A 23475-nucleotide genomic window follows, 5' to 3' on the forward strand; every position below is an offset into this window, starting at 1 on the left:
GAACGCAATCAGAAACCCGGCGAGTCCGGCCAGACTCTCCAGACCCGGGTCGGTCCCCGGATCGCCGCCCCGCTGCCGCCCCGCTGCCCCCTGGCCGCCGCATTCGTTGTGCGGCGAGCGCTGGGTGCACTGTGCGCGCAGGGCGCGCGGGTAGCTAGGCCCTGCGCCCGCGCCCACGCCTTCCCCAGACCGAAAAGAGGGGGCCGCCGGCGCGCGTGAGCACAGTGTACACTTTATTTCAGACTACAGGTTTCTGAACATAATAAAATCTTTGGCTTGTAGCGGCGGTTCAGTCTCGCAGTCTGTGGGGTCGTATTTCTCAACAAGTCTCCGGAAAACGAAAGGGGGGCAGGACAGACAGAGCGACAGAAAGGGACTGGGGAGGGGGGAGAGCGAGGAGCAGACACGCGAGGGAACACACTCTCACGCACACAAAGAAAAGTCCCAGAGAAACGAGGGCCAGCGATGCGGGGCGGGAGGCACCGGGGAAGCGATAACATCAAAAGAAAAAGGCAACGAAAACGAAACTGGGCCGGGGCAGCTGGGGGGGGGGGTGGAGGTGGGGGATAAAATAATAATTATTATAATAATTATAACAATAATAATAAAGGAGATTAATAAAAAGTCCAGCAAATAGAGATCGCTACACATCTTTCTTTTCCTTACCTGAAATTAAATATATACAAGGTCGTAAGCGGTTTGGCTAGATAGAGCTTTAAGGAGTTTGCAATTACGTCCCTTATTCTGTTTATAGAGAATAGATCTTATTTTTCGATAGCACCTGTCCGAGTCTCTCTTCCTTTTTAAAAACGTTGCCTTCGAGCGTGACTCTCCATTCTGGGGAGCCCTCTCTCTTTCCCCTGTTGCTCCCTCTCTCTTTTGCGCAGATTCTTTCTCCCCGGAGCTGGGCTGGCGAGGCGGCCACGGCGGTGCCCGGCGGGCGCGGGCGCAAAGGCGGACCGCGCGGCCCCAGCCTGGGCGGTTACTCGCTCTCGTCTTTGTCCTGGACCGTGGTGGTGGAGTGGTTGTACAGTCCCTGCGCCATGAGGTGCAGTGCCAGGCCGTTCTTGATGCCGGTGGCTTTCTTGATCTTGGCGCGCTTGTTCTGGAACCAGATCTTGATCTGGGACTCGTTGAGACTGAGCTCCTGGGCCAGGGTCTGCCGCCGCTGCTCCGTGATGTAGCGGTTCGCCTGGAACTCCGCCTTGAGTCTCTGCAGCTGCTCGGCGGTGAACGCCGTCCGAGGCCGCTTGTCCTCCTTCTCGTTCTTCTTCTTCTTCAGCTTCCTGGTGCGCGGACCTGCAGCGGCGGGCCGGGCCGGGTGGGGGTGGGGACAGAGGGCAGAAGGGAGGGGGTTGGGGGTGAGGGCAGAGAAAGCCGTGAGAATAACGGAGTGGAGTGGGATCGCGCTCCGCGCTTCCGCGGCGATAGCGGAGGCCCTGCCGCGCCCCGGGCCCCCGGCTCCCTCCCGGCAGCGGCTAACCCCTGCCTCCATCAGCAGGCCGCTGGGGTCGCCTGGTTCCTTTCTCCGGGGCCAGAAAGGCACGGAGGAAAACTGGCCGAGGCTGTCTGTGTAGCCCACACCCCAATTCAGAACAGGAGAGCCGAATGACAGGCTTAAACCACAGACTCCAAGATGGAGAGAGATTTGGAGCCCCATCCTGTCCAGGCCAAAGTTGGAGGTCAGGGGCCTGCTGCCTTTTCAGCCCTGAAATAAAATGAGGTTCAAGGCTGGGGCAGTGAAGACACTAGGGCAGGACTGCCCTGCGGGAATTGTCAAGAAGCACAGCTACACCCGCACCTCCAAGAAGAGCCCATCTGCTGTGGTCATTTACCCAGAAAACAAGGAGATGGGCAAGGGCTGTGAGAGGCTTAACTGGTTTCCAAGTAGTCAGTGTCTGTTCTGTCTACTCCTCCTTTCTCCGCTTCCAGCCCTTGGCCTAAAGAAGGCCTGTATAGGGAGAACTCCCTTCTCTAAAGAGGGAGATGAGGCCTTCACCCAGTAGCAGCCTTACCCACATGCCCCCTGGGTTCTCTGTTATGCCCCTTGGACAGTGCCGGTAAGAAAGAGAGGGCCCTCCCCAGCTGTAGGGGCAGCGTCCCCTTTTCCCTTTTGAACACATCGGCTGCAGTGTCAGGATTGAAAACTTCTGAATAACAAAAACAAATCAGATCTGCTTTCTTTGCCCACCTATGCCATCTGCAAGGAGACTACATCCTTCCTGCTGCCCTGTATGAGCAAAATAGGGGCAGAGGAACACAGAGAGGGGAGCAGTCGCAACAAAAAACGTGTGCTTTGCCCCTGAGATGGATATGGAAGGAGGCCATATCCATCTCCCTCCAAACCTGATCTGGGAAGAGGGCTGCCATGGACTCAGCCTGGAGAGAGGAGCGAGGCAGCCCATGAAGCTGCACCTCTGTCCATCAGCCTCCGTGCCCAAGTCTGCTGGCATCTCCCGCCTGGTCCCTGTCTTGGTTATGGGAGCTTACTGAGCCCAGTGAAGACCCTGACAGGCCTGTTAACCTCTAAAACTGTCTGGAAAGAAGGGTCGTCTTCACCGGTGTCTCCAAACCTAGCGACAAAGGGATAAGCAGCAGCAGGCTCCTGGGCAGGCCAAGGCCTGGAGTCGCCAGCTACCCTGTGACAAAAGAGTCTAGGCCTGGCCAACCACAGAGACTCAAGTGGCTTAAGGTTCATCTCCCTCAACTGTCCATGCAGGAGCAGGAGCCAGTACCCTGCCTCCTCGTCCCCTAAGAGGGACCAAGGCCAAGAACAAAGACGAGGCCCACTACCCAGCAGGGTGAGAGAGGAATGGGAGGCAGGCCGGGCAGGAGGAAGGCCCTGATTTAGATTAGTAATTCTCGGAGCAGGCAGGGATGGCCCAAGAAATGTGGGCATCCTAGAAAGGCCACACTGTGTTGTGCGTCCAGGACGTTGTTAGTGTAGTGTGTGCCTGTGTGTGTGTGTGTGTGTGTGTGCAGAGGCACAGACACTTGTAATAAAATCGTAGCCTTTTGGCCAGCCCGAGCTGTAGGGCCTGACAGCTCAATCACTCTATCCATCAGGCGAGTCAATCAAAGCAGCTTTTCGGAGGTTCAGGGAGCCCGACGTGTCAATAACGGGGCTGAGATGGCAGGGGCTGATAGCACGCATCGATCTGCGCTTGGCCAGCACTCGCCATTGCAGCGGGAGTAGAGCGGCGTATGGCTATGCTTTGCCCAGCGGCCTGCGGGGCCCGGGTGCCCGAACCCAATGCCAGGCCAGAGCCCCTGCTGGCCATGCGGGCGCTGCGAGCCAGAGAGGCAGGCCGGCCTTAGCTTCCTCTCCCGGGCCTATTGGCTGCCGTCTCCTCTCCTAGGACAGATCTTGGCCTTGGATCCTCCAAGCGCAAGGTATACGAGGAAAAGGGGCCAGAGGAAAGTAAAAAAAATAAAAAGTGCGGGGCCTAGGCCGGCGGAAGTCTGCTAACCGGCAGATGTGCTGTGCGGTAGGAAGGAGTTGATAGGAAAGAGTTAAGCAAGGAAGATGTGCAAGCCGACACGGAGAAGCTGTGGAGGCCGCCTCTAAGTCCTCCGCCTGGCTTTCTGGACTGAGCCCGACCTGTCCTCCCCTCTCCCACTGTCTGTCGGTCAGCATCAGCTCCGGGGAACCGGGAGCCAGAGGCTCTCGTCACGCGCCGTTTTGTCTACGGTCGTTCCCTGGCTTCTACCCACCCGGGTTGGATTCTCTTTGCTACCGGCCTGGGGAAGAAGGACAGCGATCAGAGCTTTTCTCTTTCCCTGTGCGTCCTCAAATCTGTCCCTATGTAAATGCACGCTACGCAGACACCATCACGATGGTGTTTGTGTCTGTAAGAACACCCAGGGGAAGGTTATTTCTCTGGTCAAAGCCTTGCTGGATTTCAGCCTCTGCAGGACCACGCTGGCGGGATTGCAGACCCCAATCATTAGGCCCACCTTCCCGCCGGCTCTAAATCCCTCTTTTTCTGGAAGGAAAATCAATGACTGACTGTGTCTTTCTTGATAATAATAATAAAGGCAAAACACAAAGAAGACCCCAGAGGCTCCGAGTTCAAAATCGAAGGATGGAGACTCCGCAAAAGCCAGGAGCGCAAAACTGGGTGCACACTCGGTGGTGCCTGGGACCAGAGCTGAGAAACAGGCAGCAGGCGTGAGAGGAGAGCGACCGAGGCCGGGATTGCTCTCCCCAACGCCGCGGCTAAGAGTCCTGGTGCATCCGCGGGGCTGGAAGGCAAGGCGCAGCCCGGGGCTGGGTACTCACCGGAGGACGGACGATCGGAGTAGCGTGTGCAGTAGACCCAAGCGGGCCACACGAGAGGCTGCTGCGAGTCCGTTTTGACCACGGGCCCACCGTTGGCTGCGCCCATAAGCAGAATGGCTGGGTTGCCGTGCTCCGGATACTTGGCACCCTGCGCGCCCGGGCTCCCCACGCCGCCGCCACTGCCGCCGCCGCTGTCTGAAGGCTTGGCTGTGGCTGCTGCCGCCGCCGCCGCCGCTGCCACGGCCGCTGCCGCCGCCGCCGCCGCCGCCGCAGCTGCTGGGTTCCCAGCCTTGGACGCACCCGTGCCTCCGGCAGCGACTGACGGGGAGCCGTCGGGTGGGCCACAGTTTGCGTCCGGGGAACAGAGGAGCGAGGCGGCGCCTGGTGCCCGCGTGCCCAGCGGGTGGACAGGGTCTCTACCTGAGCCGGTCTGGCCTCTGTCACGCTCCGCCCGGCCTCCTCCTGCGCCTCCTCCGGCCGCGGCCGCCACCAGGAGCTGCTGCGGCGACTGCTCCTTTTTGCAGCCGAAGTCCGGCCTCAGGATGTTGTCGATGAAAAAGTTGGTGGTGCGGTGCAGCTGGGCCGCGGGCTGCGGCTGGTGGGCAGGCGCCACGAGATGCGGCGGCGGCGGCAGCGGCGGCGGCGGGGGCGGGGGGTGCGAGGGGAGGTGCGGGTGGTGGGCCAGGGGCGGCAAGCAGGGCGCCGTGGGCGGCGAGGGGGGCGCGGGCTGCGGGGATACCGGCACGCTGTCTCCATCGCTGCCGCTGCTGCCGCTGGCGCCGGGGCTGAGGCTCAGGCTGAGGCTGCCCGGGGCCGCCGCCACCGCCGACGCGCTGAGGCCCGAGTCGCGCTGACTTTTAGGTTCCGGCTGCTGTTCTTCCATACTCGGCCGCCCCGCCGCCCCGGCCGCCGCGCCGGCCCCCGCCCCCCCTGTCTCGCTCCCCACCCCACTTTGCCAGCGGCCCGTGGGGGTGCGCGGAGGACGGAGGCCTGAGAAGCCTCCGCGAAGGCACAGGGCGGGTGCAGGAGAGAAAAAGCCCAGGCGCCCGGCCTGGATCGCTCGCTCTTACCGAGCAGATGATCTCGCTGTCTCTACCTCTCCCTAATTTGTAGACATCCAGATATGGAGACACTTGGCTATTTCTCTTTTCTTTCTGCAACCAAATTAAACGACTTGTTTTAAATGGGGAGTAAGCCACGGCCAAAAAAAGAAAAAAAAAAAGACAAGAAAGGAAAAAAAAGAAAGCAAGAAAAAAAAATTTAAAGCTCCAAGATTTTTTTTTTCTTAAAGGGAAAAAAAATAGTCTTTAAAGTCTAGCCATCTTCCTAGGCAGTAGTGAGGGGTTTGACTCCCCGAGTGTCACGCTCAGCTGTGCCCAGAGCGCGAGGCTGGCAGCGCCTTTAATCGCCTTTGCTTTTTTTGCAGGGAGAGCGCGTCTCCGCCAGCGCCGGGCTGCCTTTTTTTTTTTTTTTTTTTTCTTCAAATCTCTGACAGCTCGGATCTTTGCACAAACTCTCTCGCTTAAAAAAAAAATCACCCAGGCACACTTTTTGCCTTCAAACCGGAAGCACGTGAGTCAGGGCCGCACGTGTGCGGGGCCAATGGCGAGCCAGGACTCTCGCTGACACCCGGGCCTCGGCCCAATGGGCGCGCGCGGGACTTTGCGGATAAATAATCCGGGGGCGGCGGCTGCGGGCGCTGAGGGGGCGACTCGGCGCGGGCCCGGGGCCTCCGGCCAGCCCTCCCCAACCCACACCCCAGCCCCTCCCCCCATTCAGGCCAGGACCTAAGAAGGGGCAAAGGAGACCCAGGAGAGGTAGATCTTGGGGTAGGCAAATAGAGAAGTAACTCTGTAAACAACTTGTTGGAAAAATGCAGGGTTATGGGTGTGTGCGCGCCGGGTGCAGGGTCAGGAGGCTGGGGACTCTGCGCTTTTGTACTCACACGCTTAAGGAACTCAGCCTTGTATTTCCTCGTTTTCTTCTTGCTGTTATGAAGGTGAAAGTTGTCATTGTCCGTGTGTGTAGTGAGAGGGAGGGGTAAAACCAGGAGGGTCGGAGATGTGAAACAGACCTAGAGTTGGATACTTTCAGAGAAGCAGTTTATTTTTCACAAATAGCAAACCCGGGGGGCCAGCTGGCCTCTCTAGAACCGTCTGTTTGTAGGTTTGCAGTCCATGCCAGTCGGTTGCACTGGGTGTCCTTTCCGGGGTATCCACACCCATGCCCTTCCCTGTCCCGACCTTCTGCAAGCCCCAGGAGGCGTCCTGGCGCCATTAAGCCCGGCCCCGAGGGCGCGAGAGAGCCCCACCGCCGGCGGGCCAGCGCCTATTCCTTCCCGGGCCGCCGTAGTCTAAGCCTTCCCGTCAGCATAGAGTTACCCTGGCCAGGCCTCTGGGCCAAGCAAGTCAGGGTGCGGATGCGCCCAAGGCTCCGGCTTTTGGGTCCAAGTCAACCTCCGTGTTAAATTTCCCTGCAAAGTGAAATCAGACAAATACTAGTACTGCCCCCCATATTTGCCCTCGCCAGCTGACGCCGTAGACAGCCGGTGCACCCCAGTTGCCCAGATTTCCTGAGGTTACTCCCCACTCCCTGGAGGCCTCTGGCACTAGCCCCGTGTTCTTCTTTGGGGGATGGCGGGGTCCCGCTTCTCCCGAGCTCACGGAGATCGCCCGCAGCCCGCTAGGCTCATCTTCTCTGTTTTCCCATCTCCCGGGCTGGGGGGCGGGAAAGTGGGGGGATGTGAGGTGCTGGGCACTGGCTGGACTTGTCGGCTGAGGGGGTTGGGAAGACGAGGGTCCGACTGTGTATGTGATAAAACCCGCTCTGGAGGGTGGCGGCTAGACAGGCTCGGGCAGCTGAGGCCTTGGCGGGGATGTCATCTTGGATCTCCCGAGAACCTGGTGCCCTGACCTCCATCTGCAACTGGGATGGCGGAGAAAGTATCTTTGGGGGGATATTGCCTAATGGAAACATACAAAACAATCCCCCTTGCTTAGAAGTCACAGGGGTTAGGAGGAAAATAAGAGGGAAATACACAACCAGCCGAGCCAGCGCAGTAGCCAGTAGCCGAAGTTTCTCCGAGGGCCTGGTGGGGCGGACTGCCTTCGCTCAGCCGAGGGTCCTCGTAACCCGGCTCTGGAGTTTCTAGACCTGCCCCCGGGGCCGAGGCGGCGAGAGCCACTTTCCGAGCCCTGCGCTGAGCAGACCAGCCCCGCTCCCCTCAACCCTCCCTAGCCGCACCCTAACCCACCACGAGGTCTTCGGGTCCTCTTCAGTTCTACACCCAAGGGCTCCCCGAAATCTCTCGGTGCCCCCACCCCTTCTCCCCGAAATGGGGTTGGGATTTTATTTATATTTAAGTTCGCAAAATTGAAATCTTTATCCCGCAAGCGAGCGTGGGTACTTAATTAAATTCTAATTAGGACACTATCAATATCCTATTTAGCCGCGTAGCTTTTGTGCGCCGCGGTCCCTTTCAGCGCCGTAAATAGGGTCTCGACGCCTTATCTCGCCTGCAGGAGACGCCTCGAGAAGGGCTGCGGAAGATAATTTATAGGTTTTAATTACTCTTCATTCCGCCTGATCAGCTTGGCGTTCATCACAGGCCTGTGAATAAAACCCTGGTCAAAAGCTCTGTCACATCGCGCTGGCAAGACGCTTAATCAAAGTGAGCGGCCCCGCGCGCCGCGCCGCCCGGCTCCTCCACGTAATTTCCAGCCAGCTGATAAAGCCAGCTGAATAATGCGGCGGCCCTTTGGAGACACCATTTACAGAAATGACTTTATTGACGGCTTAACGTCGGTAATTCATTTTACCTTTCATGTAGTGGAGCCCGGATTTGTTACAGTAATGGGATGATAAATGCACCCGCGGCCCGCGAGCTCCGGCTGGATTAGGAGGTGCGCTGCGCGCTGGCTGGTCCCCCCGCCTCTCCCAGGCCGGGCCTGCGCGCGGGATGCTCCGCACCCAGCGCCGCCCGCCCTCCACGACCCCCACCCGAGCCCACGCCCTCTCTCAGGCCTGAGAATGAATAGACTATTGGAACTCGGTGTTCAGGGGTTGGTGTCCTGGCAAGCCCCAGTGAGGCGCGAGTGCTCAAAGTGAGCAGAGGTTGGCGAGATGGGTGTGTGAGGGACCCGGATGAGTCGGAGGGAGCCCAAGACTAGCCTGTGGTGAGGAAGTACCAGCAGCGGAGTTGTGTGTACAACTATGTGGGTGAATGGACTGTGTGTGTGTGGAGCGGTGTGTGCGCAGTCCTTTTAGGGGTACCGGTTCTGTCTTTGGAAATTAAGGAACTTCTTCCAGTTTGATAGCTGCCCAGGTGGGGGTGGCAGGGAAGTGGGCTGACCGGAAGCAGTGGGGTGATCTACCAGGAATGGAATGGAGCCCCTTTTGCCAGAAGCCCTCTGGTCTGGGGCTAAAGGCATGGGAGTTTGGGGGCACCCAGTGCCCACTTCTATTGCCTTGAAGTTCTGGGCCGTGCAGTTCCCCTGGAGCAAGAGGCCCCACAGACGGCCACTGACCTAGCCATGTCTCTGCAATAAATTGATTGTCCCCAAGTTCCACTTCCATACCCAGCCCACATAAAAGTGGAGAATGACAATGAAGAAAACGATTTTGTTTTATTTTAAATGCCAAAGGGGGAGCAAAAAACCCCCCAAACACCGCCTGTGATTTCTTTCTTCATTTGAAGGCCCACGGGGCCCAAAGGGGCTTTCAGTAGTGGGGGTGGGGTAAGCAGGACAAGAAGAGACCACAAGTCTCTCCCATTCCCAGACTTCCTCCATTCTCTGCGCCGAACCAGGGGGTTCCACGAGGAAGAGGCACCTGGCCAACCAGACCGGGAGCGTGTGTTTGGATGTTTGAGGGCACCGAGAAGTTTGGGGATCATGCAGTAGGAAGACGGGTGAATGCTTCTCAAGGTGAAGGCTGAGAAATGGCACCTTTGTTTCAGCCCTTGCCCAATCTTGCCAAAACCACTTACCAATGTCTAGAATGGCCTGCGGCCGTGGGGGGCCAGAGCCTGCATTTGTTTCTTTTGCTCTATCTGTGGGGACCACAGAGAGGTAAGGGTTGGTAGAAGCATTCTTTGTGTGTATTTGTGTGCCTGGCAGAAGGCTGGCTGGTCTATGTAGACATCAGTGTGTACACTCAGTCTTCCCCCTGCAGCTGGGCGCAGAGCACTGTGCTTGCTAAGAGTTTCAGTGTGTGCTGCTTGGAAAGGAGAAATCGGCCACCAGCCTGCATTGCCACATACTTTTGGATTTCGTTTAGGCAGAGACGAATGTCCTGGTCCTGCCTGCTCCCACCTCTCTTCTGAGGATGGGTGTGAGGAGGGGCATTGTGAAAACACCTCGCAGCCTCTGCAGGCGTGTGCGCGAAGGGCCGAGAGTGCGAGCGTGTGCATGCACACGGTGGTAATCGCATTTCGAGTGTAGATCAGATGGCGGTGGGGCCTCGGTGGTGCGGGACATGAATGAGTTGTCGCAACACAATAGCGCGCAGCCTTCCTGCGGGGACTGGGTGACCAGCGGTTTTGTTGGGAGTGAATGCGAGGAGATTTCTACTACAAGTGCCGCGGTATTATTATGAGGCGGAAGGTCAGACTATACATCGCAGGTCCCCAAAGCCTATAGACCTTGGGAAATGTGAGGCCTCGAGCCACGTCATTATACCTGACAGTCCTTTCAATAGACTAATTCAATTAGCGCTGGGGTTTCGGTCTTCATTTGAGGCTATCATAATGTGGGGGTGGCTGGGTGCAGGGGATTCGTTGAGCAGTGGTTAGGGATCCTAAGCCATTCTGCCTGAGCTTGGAGACTGGGGTGGTGGGGGAAGGGGGAAATCTAGGGGGGTGGGGGTGGGTGGGAGGCAAACCATGGAAAATAAAATACTCTGATGACTCTGGAAATTGGGGGCAGCTTTGTTTGTAGATGGCCCAGGAGACTTGGGTGGGGGAGGGAGGGAGGATTTCTTTTATTCTGCTCACATGAAATCCTCCTATAAATAAATATCCAGGTTGCTAGAAAGCCCTCCAAAAGCCTGCTAGTGGAGATTGTCACCTCTGGGGTTGTAATATTTGGGTTTCTGCTCCCAGATCCTGCCTTCTCTCGGGTCCCACCTCCCTGAACCCCCCCCCCCACACACACACACACATCCTCGCCCCAGAGAGGGAGCAGTTCGCAGCACATATCTTTTTTGTTCTAGAAACAGTTTGGGGTTTTCTTTCATTTTTCCGCTAATGCCTGGACAAGCGAAGATAATTTAGTCCTTTTTCCTCTTGACTATGGGAAAGCGGGGGAACATTTCGGTGATTTCTGTAAATCACACCTGGTGATCGGGATTCGAGAGGGCTCGGGGGCCCAGGTTTCTATCGGAGCCCTGCGGACCGCCCGCCGGTCACACCGGCGACGCACACGCCGGGACTGTCGCTGCCTCGCAGCCGGCGGCCGAGGAGCCGCGTTAGGGCTGTTGGAGGTGCAGGGGAGCGAGACCCAAGGTCCCTGGGCTGCAGGGCACCGAGCGTTACCTTCTCTGCGTCCGCGAACCCCCCTGGAGCTGACCCCGCAGCGAGCCAGGCCCCTGAAGCGGAGGGTGTCAGAGCTCGCGGCTCCCAAAAGCCAAGCAAGGACACACACACATTCCCAAATCCATTTCGTCACTTTAATCAAACAACCCGCTTTCCCCTTAAATTGCATCGCACCCAAAGCACGGACCTGAAAGCCTCCCGTTCGTTCTCCCGCGACACCCAGCCCCCAAACCCGGAGGACATGCGGCGTCTGCGCTCGAATTTTCTTCTCTCCCTCATTTTGCTTTTCGCCCTCTCTGGCCCCCTCCTCCTCCCCAGAAGGTCCCCGGAGGCAGGTGCCCTCAGATCGAAGGCGCCCCTGGCACACCCCTGTCCCCACCTGTCCGGTGGCGGCTCCCGCCCGGTCCGGCTGGCCGCGGCTGGGTCCACGCCGCCTGGCCTCCGAGCGCGTGTGCGTGCGCCCCGGGGTGCGCGGTGCAAGCGACAAGGAGGGGCGGGCGCGGCTTCCGGGTCGGCTCCCCCCTCAGCTCATTCCGGCTCCCTAGGAGGTCCGGACCCAACTACTAAGTTGCGGACACACAGCCATGACTCTAGAAAAGGAGGAGAAGACACAGTATCCAAGTCCTTGGCCAGAGGAGCGCCCCTGCGGCTCTCAAACCGCGTCCTTTGCCGGCGCGAGGGTGACTGTCCTTCCCCGGCCGCAGGGCGAGGGCTGCCCGAGCGCCTCTCCCGCGACCTGGGCAAAGCCAACACGCGTCCGCTCTCCCAGCTCCCGGCGCTCTGGCTCCCGGCAGGCGCCCGCCACCTCCCTCTCCTCGGGGCCCCAGAGCCCGAGCCAGACCTCCCCCCCCCCCCCCCCGCTTTCGTCCGCGGCGGTGCAGCCTCCGGACCCCCTTCCAGGGAAGGATGCAGGGAAAGCTCTGGGTTCCAGGCGTGGTGGGCGCAGCGAAGGGCTGGCGGGGAGGGAAAAGTTAGTCCCGAGTGGAGATGGCGCGGGGGCAAGGGGGGTCTCACCAACCTCACGGTGATGAGAGTTCGAGGGGCGAAAACCCCAGTGCGTCCCTCCCCCCAACCCTCCTTCTGCCTCGGAGCGGATCCGCGAGGGTGCAGTGGGATGAGGAAGTCCCTGCAAGGTCCGGCCTCCCGTCCCGGCCCTGTCCGCCTGCTCCGGCAGAAGCAGAAACCGCGGTGGGAGACTGGTGAGCGGCCGCCCGCACGGGTGTTTGTACCCGCACTGAGTGTGAGAGGCTCCAGGGGAGTTCGCAGGCATGTGTGTACCAGACAGCGCACAGAAAGATCGTGTGCCTTTTGTGTGTGTCCCTCTCATTCTCCTGCCGTTGCACGGTGCCCAAGTGTGCAAATGTTGTGCCTGGGCTCTGCGCTGGTGGAGGTTCCCGGCGGGGGTACCTGTGTACAGTCCCCGTGGGTGCGGCTGTCCCCAGCTGGGAACCTGAGAGCAGCTCCCTCTGACCCAGACTTTGGAAGTGAGGTGTGAGAAGTAGCTAGGACCAGAGGGCTCTACCCCAAACCCACGGCTCACTCCCACCCTGTCCTCACTGAATTCTGAAAGGGTGTAGGAGGCAGTTGTTCAAACCTGATTGAAAACCAACACTGGTTTTCTGCTCTCCACCTGTGCAATCCCCAAGCCTTAAACCCTGACTGAGGGCAGGGTGGGCAACAAGTGGCGAGGTCAGGATCAAAGGGACCTTTGGGAACCCATCGACCAAAAGCCCACTGCACAGATGAGGCAACTGGGACCCAGAGAGAGGGCTGGGTCAGGGTCCCACTGGCCTCAGGGCTCCCCAAACCAGGCCCAAGTCCCAGGTGGGAGCTCAGGGGGTGGTGTTTCCTCCCCCAGATCCCAACCCCATCCCATGCACCTCCAAGTAACATCCACTCCCTTCCTTGTGTGTGTGTGTGTGTGTGTGTGTGTGTGTGTGTGTGTGTGTGTTGGGGTGGGGTGGGAGGGGCTGAGGCAGGGTCTCCAGGGGTTGGGAAAGCCCTGGGAGAAGTGGGGAGACCATCCTTCCTCTTGTTGGATTCCACTGGAGGCTTCATGGTTCCTGACACCCCTCCCCCCCCCCCAAGGGCTTAGCTGCTTCTTCTCCGACCCTATTCGCCTCAGAACTTTCCAGGCCTGAACGGTCGTCAGGGGGGAGGTCAGCGGGGAAGGCTGGCCTCACTTCTCACGGGGTAGGGTGGGGTGGTGGATGCCTGGTGGATGCCGACTCCGAAGCCGGTCCAGGCACTCCCTCTCCAGCCGCCAGGAGGCCTGCCCAAAACTGTTCTGCAAAAGGGTCGGGGGTGTGATCTTCCAGCCAGATATTAGAGCAGAAGACAATAAGGGATGAGCAGATTAAGAAACCCATGTCGCAGACAACTATCACAATGAAAAAAGAACCCTCTGGCCCTTATTTCCGCCCCCCCCCCAATATATGAAAGAAAAAAATAGGAGATAGGACGGGGGCTGGGGTTGGTAGCAGAAGAAGGCATCATTCCGTCATGCGTGAATGAGCGGGTGTGCGGACTATTTGTTGAGGGGGGATAGCGCCCCATAGGGGTGACTCCAGTGGGGCCTGGTGTTTTTTCAGGCCAAACCGGCAGAGCCCTGCTCTCTGAACCCAATATTCATTGACCCTTAAAAGATAGAGTGTGAGGCCCTTCTGAGTCAGAGGGCAAGAATCAATCAGAGTTCTAGGGTCCTTTCCCCCCAACCATCCAGTACTCAGCCTGAGCCTCTTCTTGCCCCCCCCCTTTTTTTTGCGGGAGAGGGACTCTAGGCGAGAGGTTCTGGCAGGGAGTGGGGTCTCCTGGGCGCGGCGGATCCTGGCAGTGTTTTCCTGTGAGAAACGCGCCACCTGTCGGTGTATCGGAGAACTGTACTTGCGTGGTTCTCTAAGGTCCGCCAGGCTGTGGGGAGAGGGGAGTGGGGACATTCCGCCTCTGTCTTGACAGCTGTCCTGGCAGGGGAGGGACGGGCATCCTCCTTGGGATACTTTTTCCCACATAAGACCAACGCCCGAGGGAAAAATCCACGAAGAGCTGTTTGCCCTGTGACCGAGAGTCTGGGGTTTGCACAGCTCCAGAGAGCTGGAGTTCCACACCATGGCGCTTTCCCAAAGGCCTGGAGCTCGAGTTAGGCATGTGGGTTTCAGAGCCCCAGATGGGGGAGGGCGGGTGGTTAAATGAGCAGCAGGCAGGCCTGCTCTCCTGGACTCCTACTCCTCAGTGGATGTGCAGGGTTGGATGGGGCCTCCTCCCGCAGGAGCTAGCCAGCGCCCCTCCCTCCCCTGGGAATTGAAACTCTCTGGGGAAGCTGTCACCTTGAACCCAGGACCCTTTGCTTTCGGAGTGGAAATGAAGGGGACGTTTCGTTTCTTGGCCCATCCGTCTGCAGCCCCAGGAATTGCTCTGGCACCTCAGACTGAATTTCTGAACTTCAGAGTCTTGACAACCAGAGGGATTCAGGGCCATGTTTCCATTTAGAGATGGGATGATCAAGGGTCCGGAGGTCTGCTCTCTCGTCCGTGTGAGCATTGATCTGAACACGAACCAAGACATGAGGGGTCAGTGGCCCTGACCTCCGGGCAGTCCTGGTGGCTCTGAGTCTTTTGCCAGCATCCATGAGGTCGAATCCCACTGTGGCCTGCATGGGTTTGGCGCCTCGGCTCTCAGCAACCCCCTCGGCACTCACACCGTTTGTGACCTGGCCTCATTCCCAGTCCCTCAGACAGACCCACGGGTGTTGGAGTTCAGTGCCCTGGCCTCCTTGTGTCAGCCTTGGGGCCAGCTGCCCCGGCTAAGCCAGGCTGGCCTAGGACATGGGGAGCTTCAGGCCTCTCCCAGCCCGTTTTGCACATTGGGGTCCACTGTAGCCCAGGGAGGGAACTGTGGGCAGAAGCAGCAGTCTCACACTGTCGCCTGGTCTGACTGAGGAGCCGCAGGGACTCTGTGTCCTCTCACCGCTGCTGCCCCCGCCACTCCCCCGGCAACAATGGAACCCAAATGTCAGGAATCAAGCTCAAGGTGCCAAAGGCCCCTGATGCTGTGAGAGCTGACCCACACGGGAACCGCCCAGCACAGGCACAGTGCCTGCTCCCACTCGGGCAGCTCAGACCAATCTCAGGGGTGGGACTAACATAGGAAAACAAACAGATTTATTTTATTTTTTTAGATATATATTTTATTGATTTTTTACAGAGAGGAAGGAAGAGGGATAGAGAGTTAGAAACATCGATCAGCTGCCTCCTGCATGCCCCCTACTGGGGATGTGCCTGCAACCAAGGTACATGCCCTTGACCGGAATCGAACCTGGGACCCTTGAGTCCGCAGGCTGATGCTCTATCCGCTGAGCCAAACCATTAGGCCAAACGGATTTATTTTAAACAGTTCTCACATTTCACTCGGATATTGCCGGGTCTACCGAGGGGCACTGAAGGTTTAGGGAGAAAACGAGATGCGGGAAGGTAGAGAGGGAGAAAGAGAGGAGAGCAGAGCCAGGAAAGGAAGGAGGGCAGGAGGGGGATTAGGTGGAGTCCCTTCCTCCAGAAGTGGAGGGAAGGGCAAGGTGTGCTGCCCAGGGTGCTTGGTGGCTGCTCTGGGCCAGCTCTGAGCCAAGCTCTTCTGGTTTAGCTCCTTAGTCTTCATAGGAACCCACTGAGGTGAGTAATATCTTCCTCTCCAAATTACAAAGGAGGAAACCGAGGCAGGAGAGTCTTAACCTCACCCCAGGGCATGCCGCTGGCAGGTGGGAAATGAAGAGCCCCAGGGGTGCCCAGCTCTGGAGGTGGCAGCGAGACCAGTGGCTCAGGGGACTTTGGGAGGGAGGACTGGCGTTCTGACTTCCGTGCCCCCAGTCGCCCAAGTCAGGCTGCGTTCTCTCAGTGGCCACGGTCCGTCTGGGGAGCCCTGCACCCCTGCCTCCCAGGCGGGCGCTGGGTGTGGCCGGGCCAGCGCCGTTCAGCAGGTCCTGGCCCTCCCCGTGCCTGAAGTCTGAGCCTCAGCCTCTGGGAAGAGATGCCCTCCTTTCCTGCCGCCCAGGCTGGCCTCTCCTTGCTGGTGTTGTCCTTGTTCTTTCTAGCGCTTCCTGGCTCCCTGCCCTGGGAGAGGCCGGCGCCTGCCTGGGTTGGCTGCACTGGTGGTGGCGGCAGACACTCTGATCTGGGCGGTCCCCAGGCTGGGGCTCCTGGGCGGGTGCAGCTTTGCACCTAGGTCTCCGCGCTTCCTGGCTGGTCTCAGAGGCTGCGAGGTGACCGCCAAGGCCCAGGCTTTCCAGCAGGTGAGTCCCTGGCTGGGACGCCTAGGGACTCAGTCTCACGGAGGCGACACATCTCTGGGCTTCCACAGACACGAGCCTCAACTGTCAGGGCGCGGGTGATGGGTGATGAGGTCCCAGCAGCCCGCAGGCATGGGGGTCACTACGTTGTGCGGAGCCTCCAGGACAGGACGGGAGTGGGATGGTGAGGAAAGGATGCAACACCTGAGGCAGGAAAGGAGACCGAGACCAGCATTGCCAGGAGTCTTGGTTCTGCCCATCCCTACCTTCACCCCAGCCACCTGCAGGCCTGCGGGAAACTCCGCTGCCCGAGAATCTGCATGGGTGCTGCGCAGAGGGAGTGCTGTTGGCCCAGCGCACCAGCCTGGGAAAGGACTGGGCGGGGGGAGGGAATGGGGGCGCCCTCGCTGCTCCTTGGAGAGCACAGGTGTGCAGAGAGGAGGCGCGGGCGTTGCCCCAGGGTGGCGGTCCCCAACCCTTTCTCACCCCCCTCCTCTTTTCACTTCTTCCCAGAGCTCTCGCCTTTAACCAGGGGAGCAAAACTGACAGGCCTTGCAGTGAGAAAGTCGGATTGTCTCGGAGGTAGGACCTATGGCTTCTCCAGGCCTTGCCAGGCGCTCAGGGTGTGGGGAAACGCCTCGCTGCCAGGCCGAGGCAGCCCCTGGCCCGCACCCCTTCTCTAGGTCTTCTCTAGGTTAATAGTCCTCATTAGGACTCCTCAAAGGCTGACGCCTCCCCCTCGGAAGTCTCCTTAGGTTTGGGAACCACAGCCCGGGATTTTATAGGTAGCTTTAATGGAAAGTGTCAGTGGTTCTGAAGGAATGTGAACTTGAACTTGACACTTGTTTTTGGAAAGGTGTCTGGACCTTGAGCCAAAATACATGGAAGAAGAGATTCCGCCATTCTTGGAGGTTAGGGTACCTTGCTAGTGGGGCTCTGGGTTGGGGTGCAGACACAGGAAGTAGAGGGGGTTATCTGGGCCGGGTCACCAGAGAGATGGAAAGCCAAGGATTGGTCAACCTTTAGCATTTATCTCTCCCCCTGTCTGTCCGTCTCCCAGCTATCAAGTGTGGACTTGACAGGAATGTTGCAAAGAAAAACTAATTAAACTGCAGCACAACACTCTGAAAATACTAAGTGTCGTGTAAATGCCTAAAGCTAATAATAATCTTGATGGTGCTGATTATGTGCCAGGAAGCCCATGTTGAGCCCACACGTGCTGGTCTGGGGGATCCTGGCACGCCCACCCTGTCTACTGCCCAGCCCCAGCGGGAATGGGGAATGGCCAGACGTGAGTGGGAGCTCCAGGCCATGCCCCCATCCCCTCCCTGCCCCTCACCTGGGAGGCAGGCCGGGTTTCATCCTGGCCCGGAGTTCTTAGGTTACCTCACTCTCTAACACTGGGCGCATCACCGGTAAGTGGGAAATGTGTGATTCGTGGGTTGTGTCCCCCTTGCACATTGAATCCTGTTTCCTCTAAGACTCGGACAGGCCCCAGTGTCCACTCATGTCCTTCTCTTGAAAGAGACGTTCTCTTAGGGAACACAGCCCTTGCTCTCAGCTCCCTCTGAACTCTTGATGGGAGAGTGGGAGGAGCCGGGGGTCTGGGATCTTCCCTGTAATGTTTTTCTAGTTTGATGACCACCAGACCTTCCCCAGCACTTATCTTTGCCCTTTAAGGGAGTTTTGTCACCGCCGTTCCTCCCCCCACCCTCGTCCTCTTCCGCAGCCTCCTTCCTGGCACTGCACCGGCACCAGCACCGGCACCAGCACCGCTGGACTGGAGGGCTGGGGCAGCGCGTGCTCTGAGGCCGTAAGTTGCAGGGACTCACCGCTGAGGCTTCGGGGAACTCTCACCCCAGAAGTTGCCGGGCCTTTCAGGGATTCTGTAGAGTCGCCCAGACACTCTGACACTCCCCACTCTTGAACTTGCCCCCGTTCCACTTCTCAGTGGCTGGGAGAATAGTTCCACCCTTGCCGTCCTCCAGGGTGGCTGGGCTCTTACTGCTCCCTGGAGCCCCACCCCTTCTCACCCTCGAAGAGAATAGCTGACATTTTTATCTTCAAAAGAAGAAAGTGTCACCTCCATTACGCTTCAAACACAACACGTTTTGTTTTGTTTGCATTAGGCTTCAATAACCCAAATGCCTTCCCTTTGAAGGGAGCAGGTGAGTCCTGGCTAGCCTTTGTTTAAGTCACCAAGTCTGAATGTAATGAACAGGGGCAGTGTGCGGAGTGGGTCTGGCTGTGGGGGATTCAGGCCGCCGTGGAGGAGGTTTCCAAGGCCAGGCACTTGCTCACAGGCACCACACACACAGGTGAAAGGGGTTCTGGAGTTTTCCATTTTACTCTTCCCTGTGTGAACACGGGCTTTGCTTTGAAATGCTTGACGATGGGAAGCGTGGGTGCCACCGTGTGCAGCACCCACACCTGTTTTCCAGCTGGGAGGCAGCCGCCTGTGACCCCGCAGGCAGCTCACACCGCCAGGCCAGCGAGCCAGCGAGCCGCAGGTGAGGCTGCCCACCTGCCCTTCCTGCCACACCACCCTGCCGCGCGCTGCCACTTCGCATGAGGAGGAAAATCCATATGCACAACCCCACAGCCCCCAATCCTGCGGCTCCAGCGTAGGATCTGCCCACTCCCACAGCCTCGAAGGCAACCACAGGCACGTGGGCGCTGGGCCGCTGTGTCCAGCCCGGCTCCAGGACAATGTCCCCCTCCACTCCCGGCTTACTCTCTGGGTTGAGGCTGCACCCCAACAGTCACCTTCGTGAAGGGGAAAGTGAGGATTAATGCACATACACTATTTTTGTTACTTTTTAACAAGTTCGGGGATTTTGTCATTGTTGTGTCATTCAGACCCCCTGAAGTTCCTGCTGCATCAGAAAGAATTTGTTTCCAAATCAGATTGAGTCCCCAAGTGAGACACTTGACACCCCAGAGAAGTTTGTAGCAACAGGTGCTGACTGAGCCTTTCTTGCCACTTACTCTTACTGTTGACAGTATCACAGATGCCCCCCTCTGCCCTGGCCCCCTCCACCCAGCCCGCCCCACCCCAGCCTTCCCCACACTGCTGTCTGCGCGTTTTTGATTTCATGAAGATGTTGTTCACCAGAAGACAGTCCCCCTCCAGAATTTTATATTACACTTAAAAAATTTTTTTTTTTTTTTGGGCATTTTGATTCCTTTTGGTTGGTGGTGGGGAGTGCAGTCAGGAGGGAGACTGGGGCCAGGCGCTGGGTTAGCCAGAGAAGCCAGGAGGGTTGGGCAGGCTGGGCGTGACTCGGTAAGGGAGGGGGAAGGAAAGGGCTGGAGGTGGGGGAAGGGCTGGAGGTGGGGGAAGGGCCGGAGGTGGGGGAAGGGCTGGTGGGGGCTCTCCCCGCTGCCCTGATGCGAGCTCCCAGGCTTCAGTTAGTGAGTGCTCTCCTCAACACCACGCTCAGGACTCCGGATCTGTATTCGGCCTCCGCAGTTCCTCACTGCCTGCTGGTTTGCCATGGGCTGTGGGTACCCACATATTTTGTTGAATAATTTTGGTGAATTCTTTCACAAACATTGATCTGAGCAGCCTGTTCAGGAAACGGGGTTGTCTTCGGGTCTGGTGAGTCCTTCTCCCCCAGGGGCCTGTAGACACAATGCCAGACATGGAAACAGTCTCTCCAGAAATGTGGGTGTTTCCCCGCTGTGGGCTGTTGGGCCCTGGGAGCTGACAGGTTCAGCATTTCCTCCAGATAAAGCAGGAAGTCAGGCCCCACAGTGAGTAGCCTGGGAGACTGGGTTCCCCCACCCCCTCTCCGCAGGAGTCCAGAGAGTAGAAAGGTCAAAGGCCTGTAGAAACCACCCAACTGCTGAAATCCTCCCAAAGCCTCGAGGGGGTGGGGGACGTGGAGATGGTCCCATCGGCCCAGTGGAGATTGCTCCAGCCCGTGTAGATGAGGGAGAGCAGGCAGGCTGGCCTCCTCCAGCACACCTCCCCGGGCTCCTTGGGTGGACTGCAGATTCCGCTCTCCAGAGCATCCCCCGTGCAGTCAGGGAAGCTCATCGGGGTGGGGAGCTGGAGAGGGTCACCTTGGCCTTTGGCCGGCCAGGGAGGCCGGTCCTCCATCTCGGTCTGCACCCTTTCCCATGGAGGGAGGACCTCCTGGCTCACATCCTGGCATAAACTCAGATCCCATATCTGACCCGTGAGAAAGAGGGGAAGGATGTGCCACATTGAGGGATTAAAGGATATGCAGCCTAAAAGGTGGAAAATTAGGCGTCATCCAGAGGGTGGCAAAGAATGCGGGTTGTCCAGGCTGTCTTGCTGCTCTCTGATCAGTCATCCTTGCACTTGGGGTACATTCACCCTGGTCTGTGAACTGCTTCTCAGAGCTGACACATGTGACTTTGTCTCGGCTCTGTCCGGTATGGTGGCCGCTGGCCACCAGTGGCCGTGGAGCCCTTGAAATATGGCTGGGCTGTCAGTGTAAAACACATACCAGGTTCCAAAGACTTAACACAACAAAAAGAATGTAGAGAATCTCATTAACATTTTTATGTGGATTGCATGTTGATGTGATCATATTTTTAATACGTTGGGTTAAACAAAATGTACTATTAAAATTAATTTCATTTCTTTGAATGTGGCTATTAAAACATTTGAAGTTACACAGCTCGAATTCGGGGCTCATATTATATTTCTATCAGATGGTGCTGATCTAGGTACTCCCTTCCATTCTGAAACTATTTTGAGGGCTTGCTCATTAGTTTCCTTTTCTTGTTAACTACAGAGCTTCAGAAATAATCCCTTTCTGCTCAATAGGAACTGGGGCAGAGAAAATGCTGGGAGTCCTAGTTGACTTGTTTCCAAATATTGGCTTTTGCTTCCATCGTGCGGCCATTTCCTGCTACTACACCATCCGCAGGCTGCGTGGAGGTCCCCAGTGCCCTACTCATGCTTGCTGGAGTTACCACACAGGATGAGCCAATCACTCAGAAATCCTAAACTTGCAGAAGACTATCTTCTCCTGCTAATCTCTTCTTTTATTCCTCTCCACATGTGAATTTAAAATCGTAATACTATGTGGGGAACACGTATGAACTACCCCCAAGAACTAGAACATCAGTCCTAACACGGTCCCACATATTCATTCCTCCCCCATCTTGTTCCCCTGCCTCTGCCCAGATGAATCACTACCCTAAATTATGTGTTTATTATTTCATTGCTTCTAAAAATACTGGTTTTGTTGTATATTGTTTAGTTTTACTTGTGTTTGAGGTTCAAGAAATGATTTTATGTGGTCTAATGGGACTTGCTTTTTCACTTGGTATTCTTCTCTAAGATTCACCCCTGTTGCATATAACTGGACTGGAGTGTGAGGGTCATTATTGGAATAGACTTCAATTGATTTACTCACCCTCCTGTCCGTGGACATTGAGTCCTTCTAGTTCTTTGCTTCTGTGAGCATCCCGTTTATATCTCTTAGTCTACAGATGTAAAAGTGCTTCTAAGAGACAATAAAATGACCAGGGGCTGCTAAAGGCTTAGGGGGAGCGGTGAGTAGGTGAAGCACAGGTAATTTTTTAGGGTGGTGAAACTATTCTCGAATAGGTGGTGGAACTGTTATGAAGTGATTTTACTACCGAAAAGTGTGATTCTGTGATGATGGGTGCATAGCATTATGCATTTGTCAAATCTCATGGAACATTATGGCACAAAGAGCGAACCTTAATATATATAAAATTGTAAAGATCATTTTGAAGGCTGGGCATTCTCTGAAGGAACACAGACAGTGAAAAGAGAATCTAACTATTTACAAATGGGTGAATGCACTGATGGGGGTGGGGAAAAGGTGCTGACATAAGCAACTTTGGAAGTAAGTCAGACTAAGCCCAGGAACACTGCGACCTGTTTCATAAAGTCGTTTCTATGCAGGCATACATGGATAATTCCGATATTGCACCACATACACACTGGAGTGGAACAATTAAGTGAATGGATGGTAGATGGTGAGAGGCAGGTTTCCCACTGTTGGAGGGCACTTACAGGTAATCAGAGGGAGGAAACTAGAATGATCCATGTAATAATGGATTAGAGTTGGAGACCTCAGTATGAACTTACGTTTTCCTTAATATACACACAGATGGTTACATATAGAAATATTTATAAACTAGGGGCCTGGTGCATGAAGATTCGTGCACTGGGGGTGGGTCCCTCAGCCCAACCTGGACCCTCTCCAATCTGGGAGCCCTCAGGGGAGCCCTCTCCAATCCGGGAGTTTCTGTCTGTCTTTGTGATCATATGAGCAAATTATCTGAGACCCCAACCCAGTTTGGTTTGTTGCTCACAGAATAATAGAGGCTTTTTTTTTTTCCTTTGCTTCATTGGTGGAGATTTCCTGGAAGTTTTAGGATATTTTCCCTTACACTCTGATTTTACTTATGTCTCTCACCTTTGCTTTCCCTCCATCCCCCCACTGCAACAGTAACTTGCTCCAGGCTCACTTTTCTCTAGTGTCTAGGAACGTGATGGCAAACCTTTTGAGCTCGGCGTGTCAGCATTTTGATATTTGCAACCATAGTAAAACAAAGGCTTATATTTTTTATATTTATTTTATATATTTAAATGCCATTTAACAAAGAAAAATCAACCAAAAAAATGAGTTCGCGTGTCACCTCTGACACTCGTGTCATAAGTTCGCCATCACTGGTCTAGGAGATCCGTCTGCCACCAGAACTACAATTCCCAGCATTCCTGGTGCTCCCCGTGCTCTTGGTTTTCCCTTCCTGCTCTGTCTCCATCCCATGGCCTTATACTCTGCCAAGTCCTCCAAGCAGCCAGCTCTCCCTCTCTGCTCTCCATTTGGCAGCTTGGGAAGCCAAGTTTTCCAAGTTTCTCTACTCTCTGCCGGCTCTCCCGCTCTGCTCTCCACCCAGCGCCTGTGTATGCAAATTAACCCGCCATCTTTGTTGGGTTAATTTGCATACCCACTCCAGATTGGCTGGTGAGTGTAGTGAAGGTGCAGTCAATTTACATGTTTCTCTTTTATTATATAGGACTAGAGGCCCAGTGCACAAAAATTTGTGCACTCAGTGGGGAGGGAGGGTCCCTCAGCCCGGCCTGTGCCCTCTCACAGTCTGGGATCCCTCAGGAGATAATGACCTGCTGGCTTAGGCCTGCTCCCGGGTGGCAGAGGGCAGGCCCAATCCCTAGGTGCAGCCCCTGGTCAGGCTCAGAGCAGGGCTGATTGGGAGGTTGCGATGCCACCCTCAGTCACACTATGGGTAGGGCCGATTGGGGGGTTGGGGCACCACCCCCTGTCACGCACAGAGCAGAGCCAATCAGGGGGTTGGGGCGCTGCCCCCTGTCACGCACAGAGCAGGGCCCATCAGGGGGGTTGGGGCTCC

The 23475-nt window shown here is 56.7% G+C and overlaps 1 protein-coding gene across 1 annotated transcript; it reads right to left on the reverse strand.

The window, feature by feature from the left end:
- Positions 1 to 216: 216 nt before the first annotated feature.
- Positions 217 to 5790, reverse strand: EN1 (engrailed homeobox 1). Its single transcript, XM_059704664.1, has 2 exons — positions 4283 to 5790; positions 217 to 1299 (listed from the first exon to the last, which is right to left on the reverse strand). Exons 1-2 carry the CDS (start codon positions 5163 to 5165, stop codon positions 983 to 985), a joined length of 1200 nt encoding a protein of 399 aa, XP_059560647.1. The 5' UTR covers positions 5166 to 5790; the 3' UTR covers positions 217 to 982.
- Between the last annotated feature and the right edge of the window lie 17685 nt (positions 5791 to 23475).

Source organism: Myotis daubentonii, chromosome 7 (assembly GCF_963259705.1).
Source record: "Myotis daubentonii chromosome 7, mMyoDau2.1, whole genome shotgun sequence".
Taxonomy (NCBI): domain Eukaryota; kingdom Metazoa; phylum Chordata; class Mammalia; order Chiroptera; family Vespertilionidae; genus Myotis; species Myotis daubentonii.

Coding starts and splice junctions, on each gene's coding strand:
- EN1 (XM_059704664.1), bottom strand. CDS start 5,165: ATGGAAGAACAGCAGCCGGAACCTAAAAGTCAGCGCGACTCGGGCCTC. Junction 1,300..4,282: donor CTCCGATCGTCCGTCCTCCG/GTGAGTACCCAG, acceptor CCGCCGCTGCAG/GTCCGCGCACCAGGAAGCTG.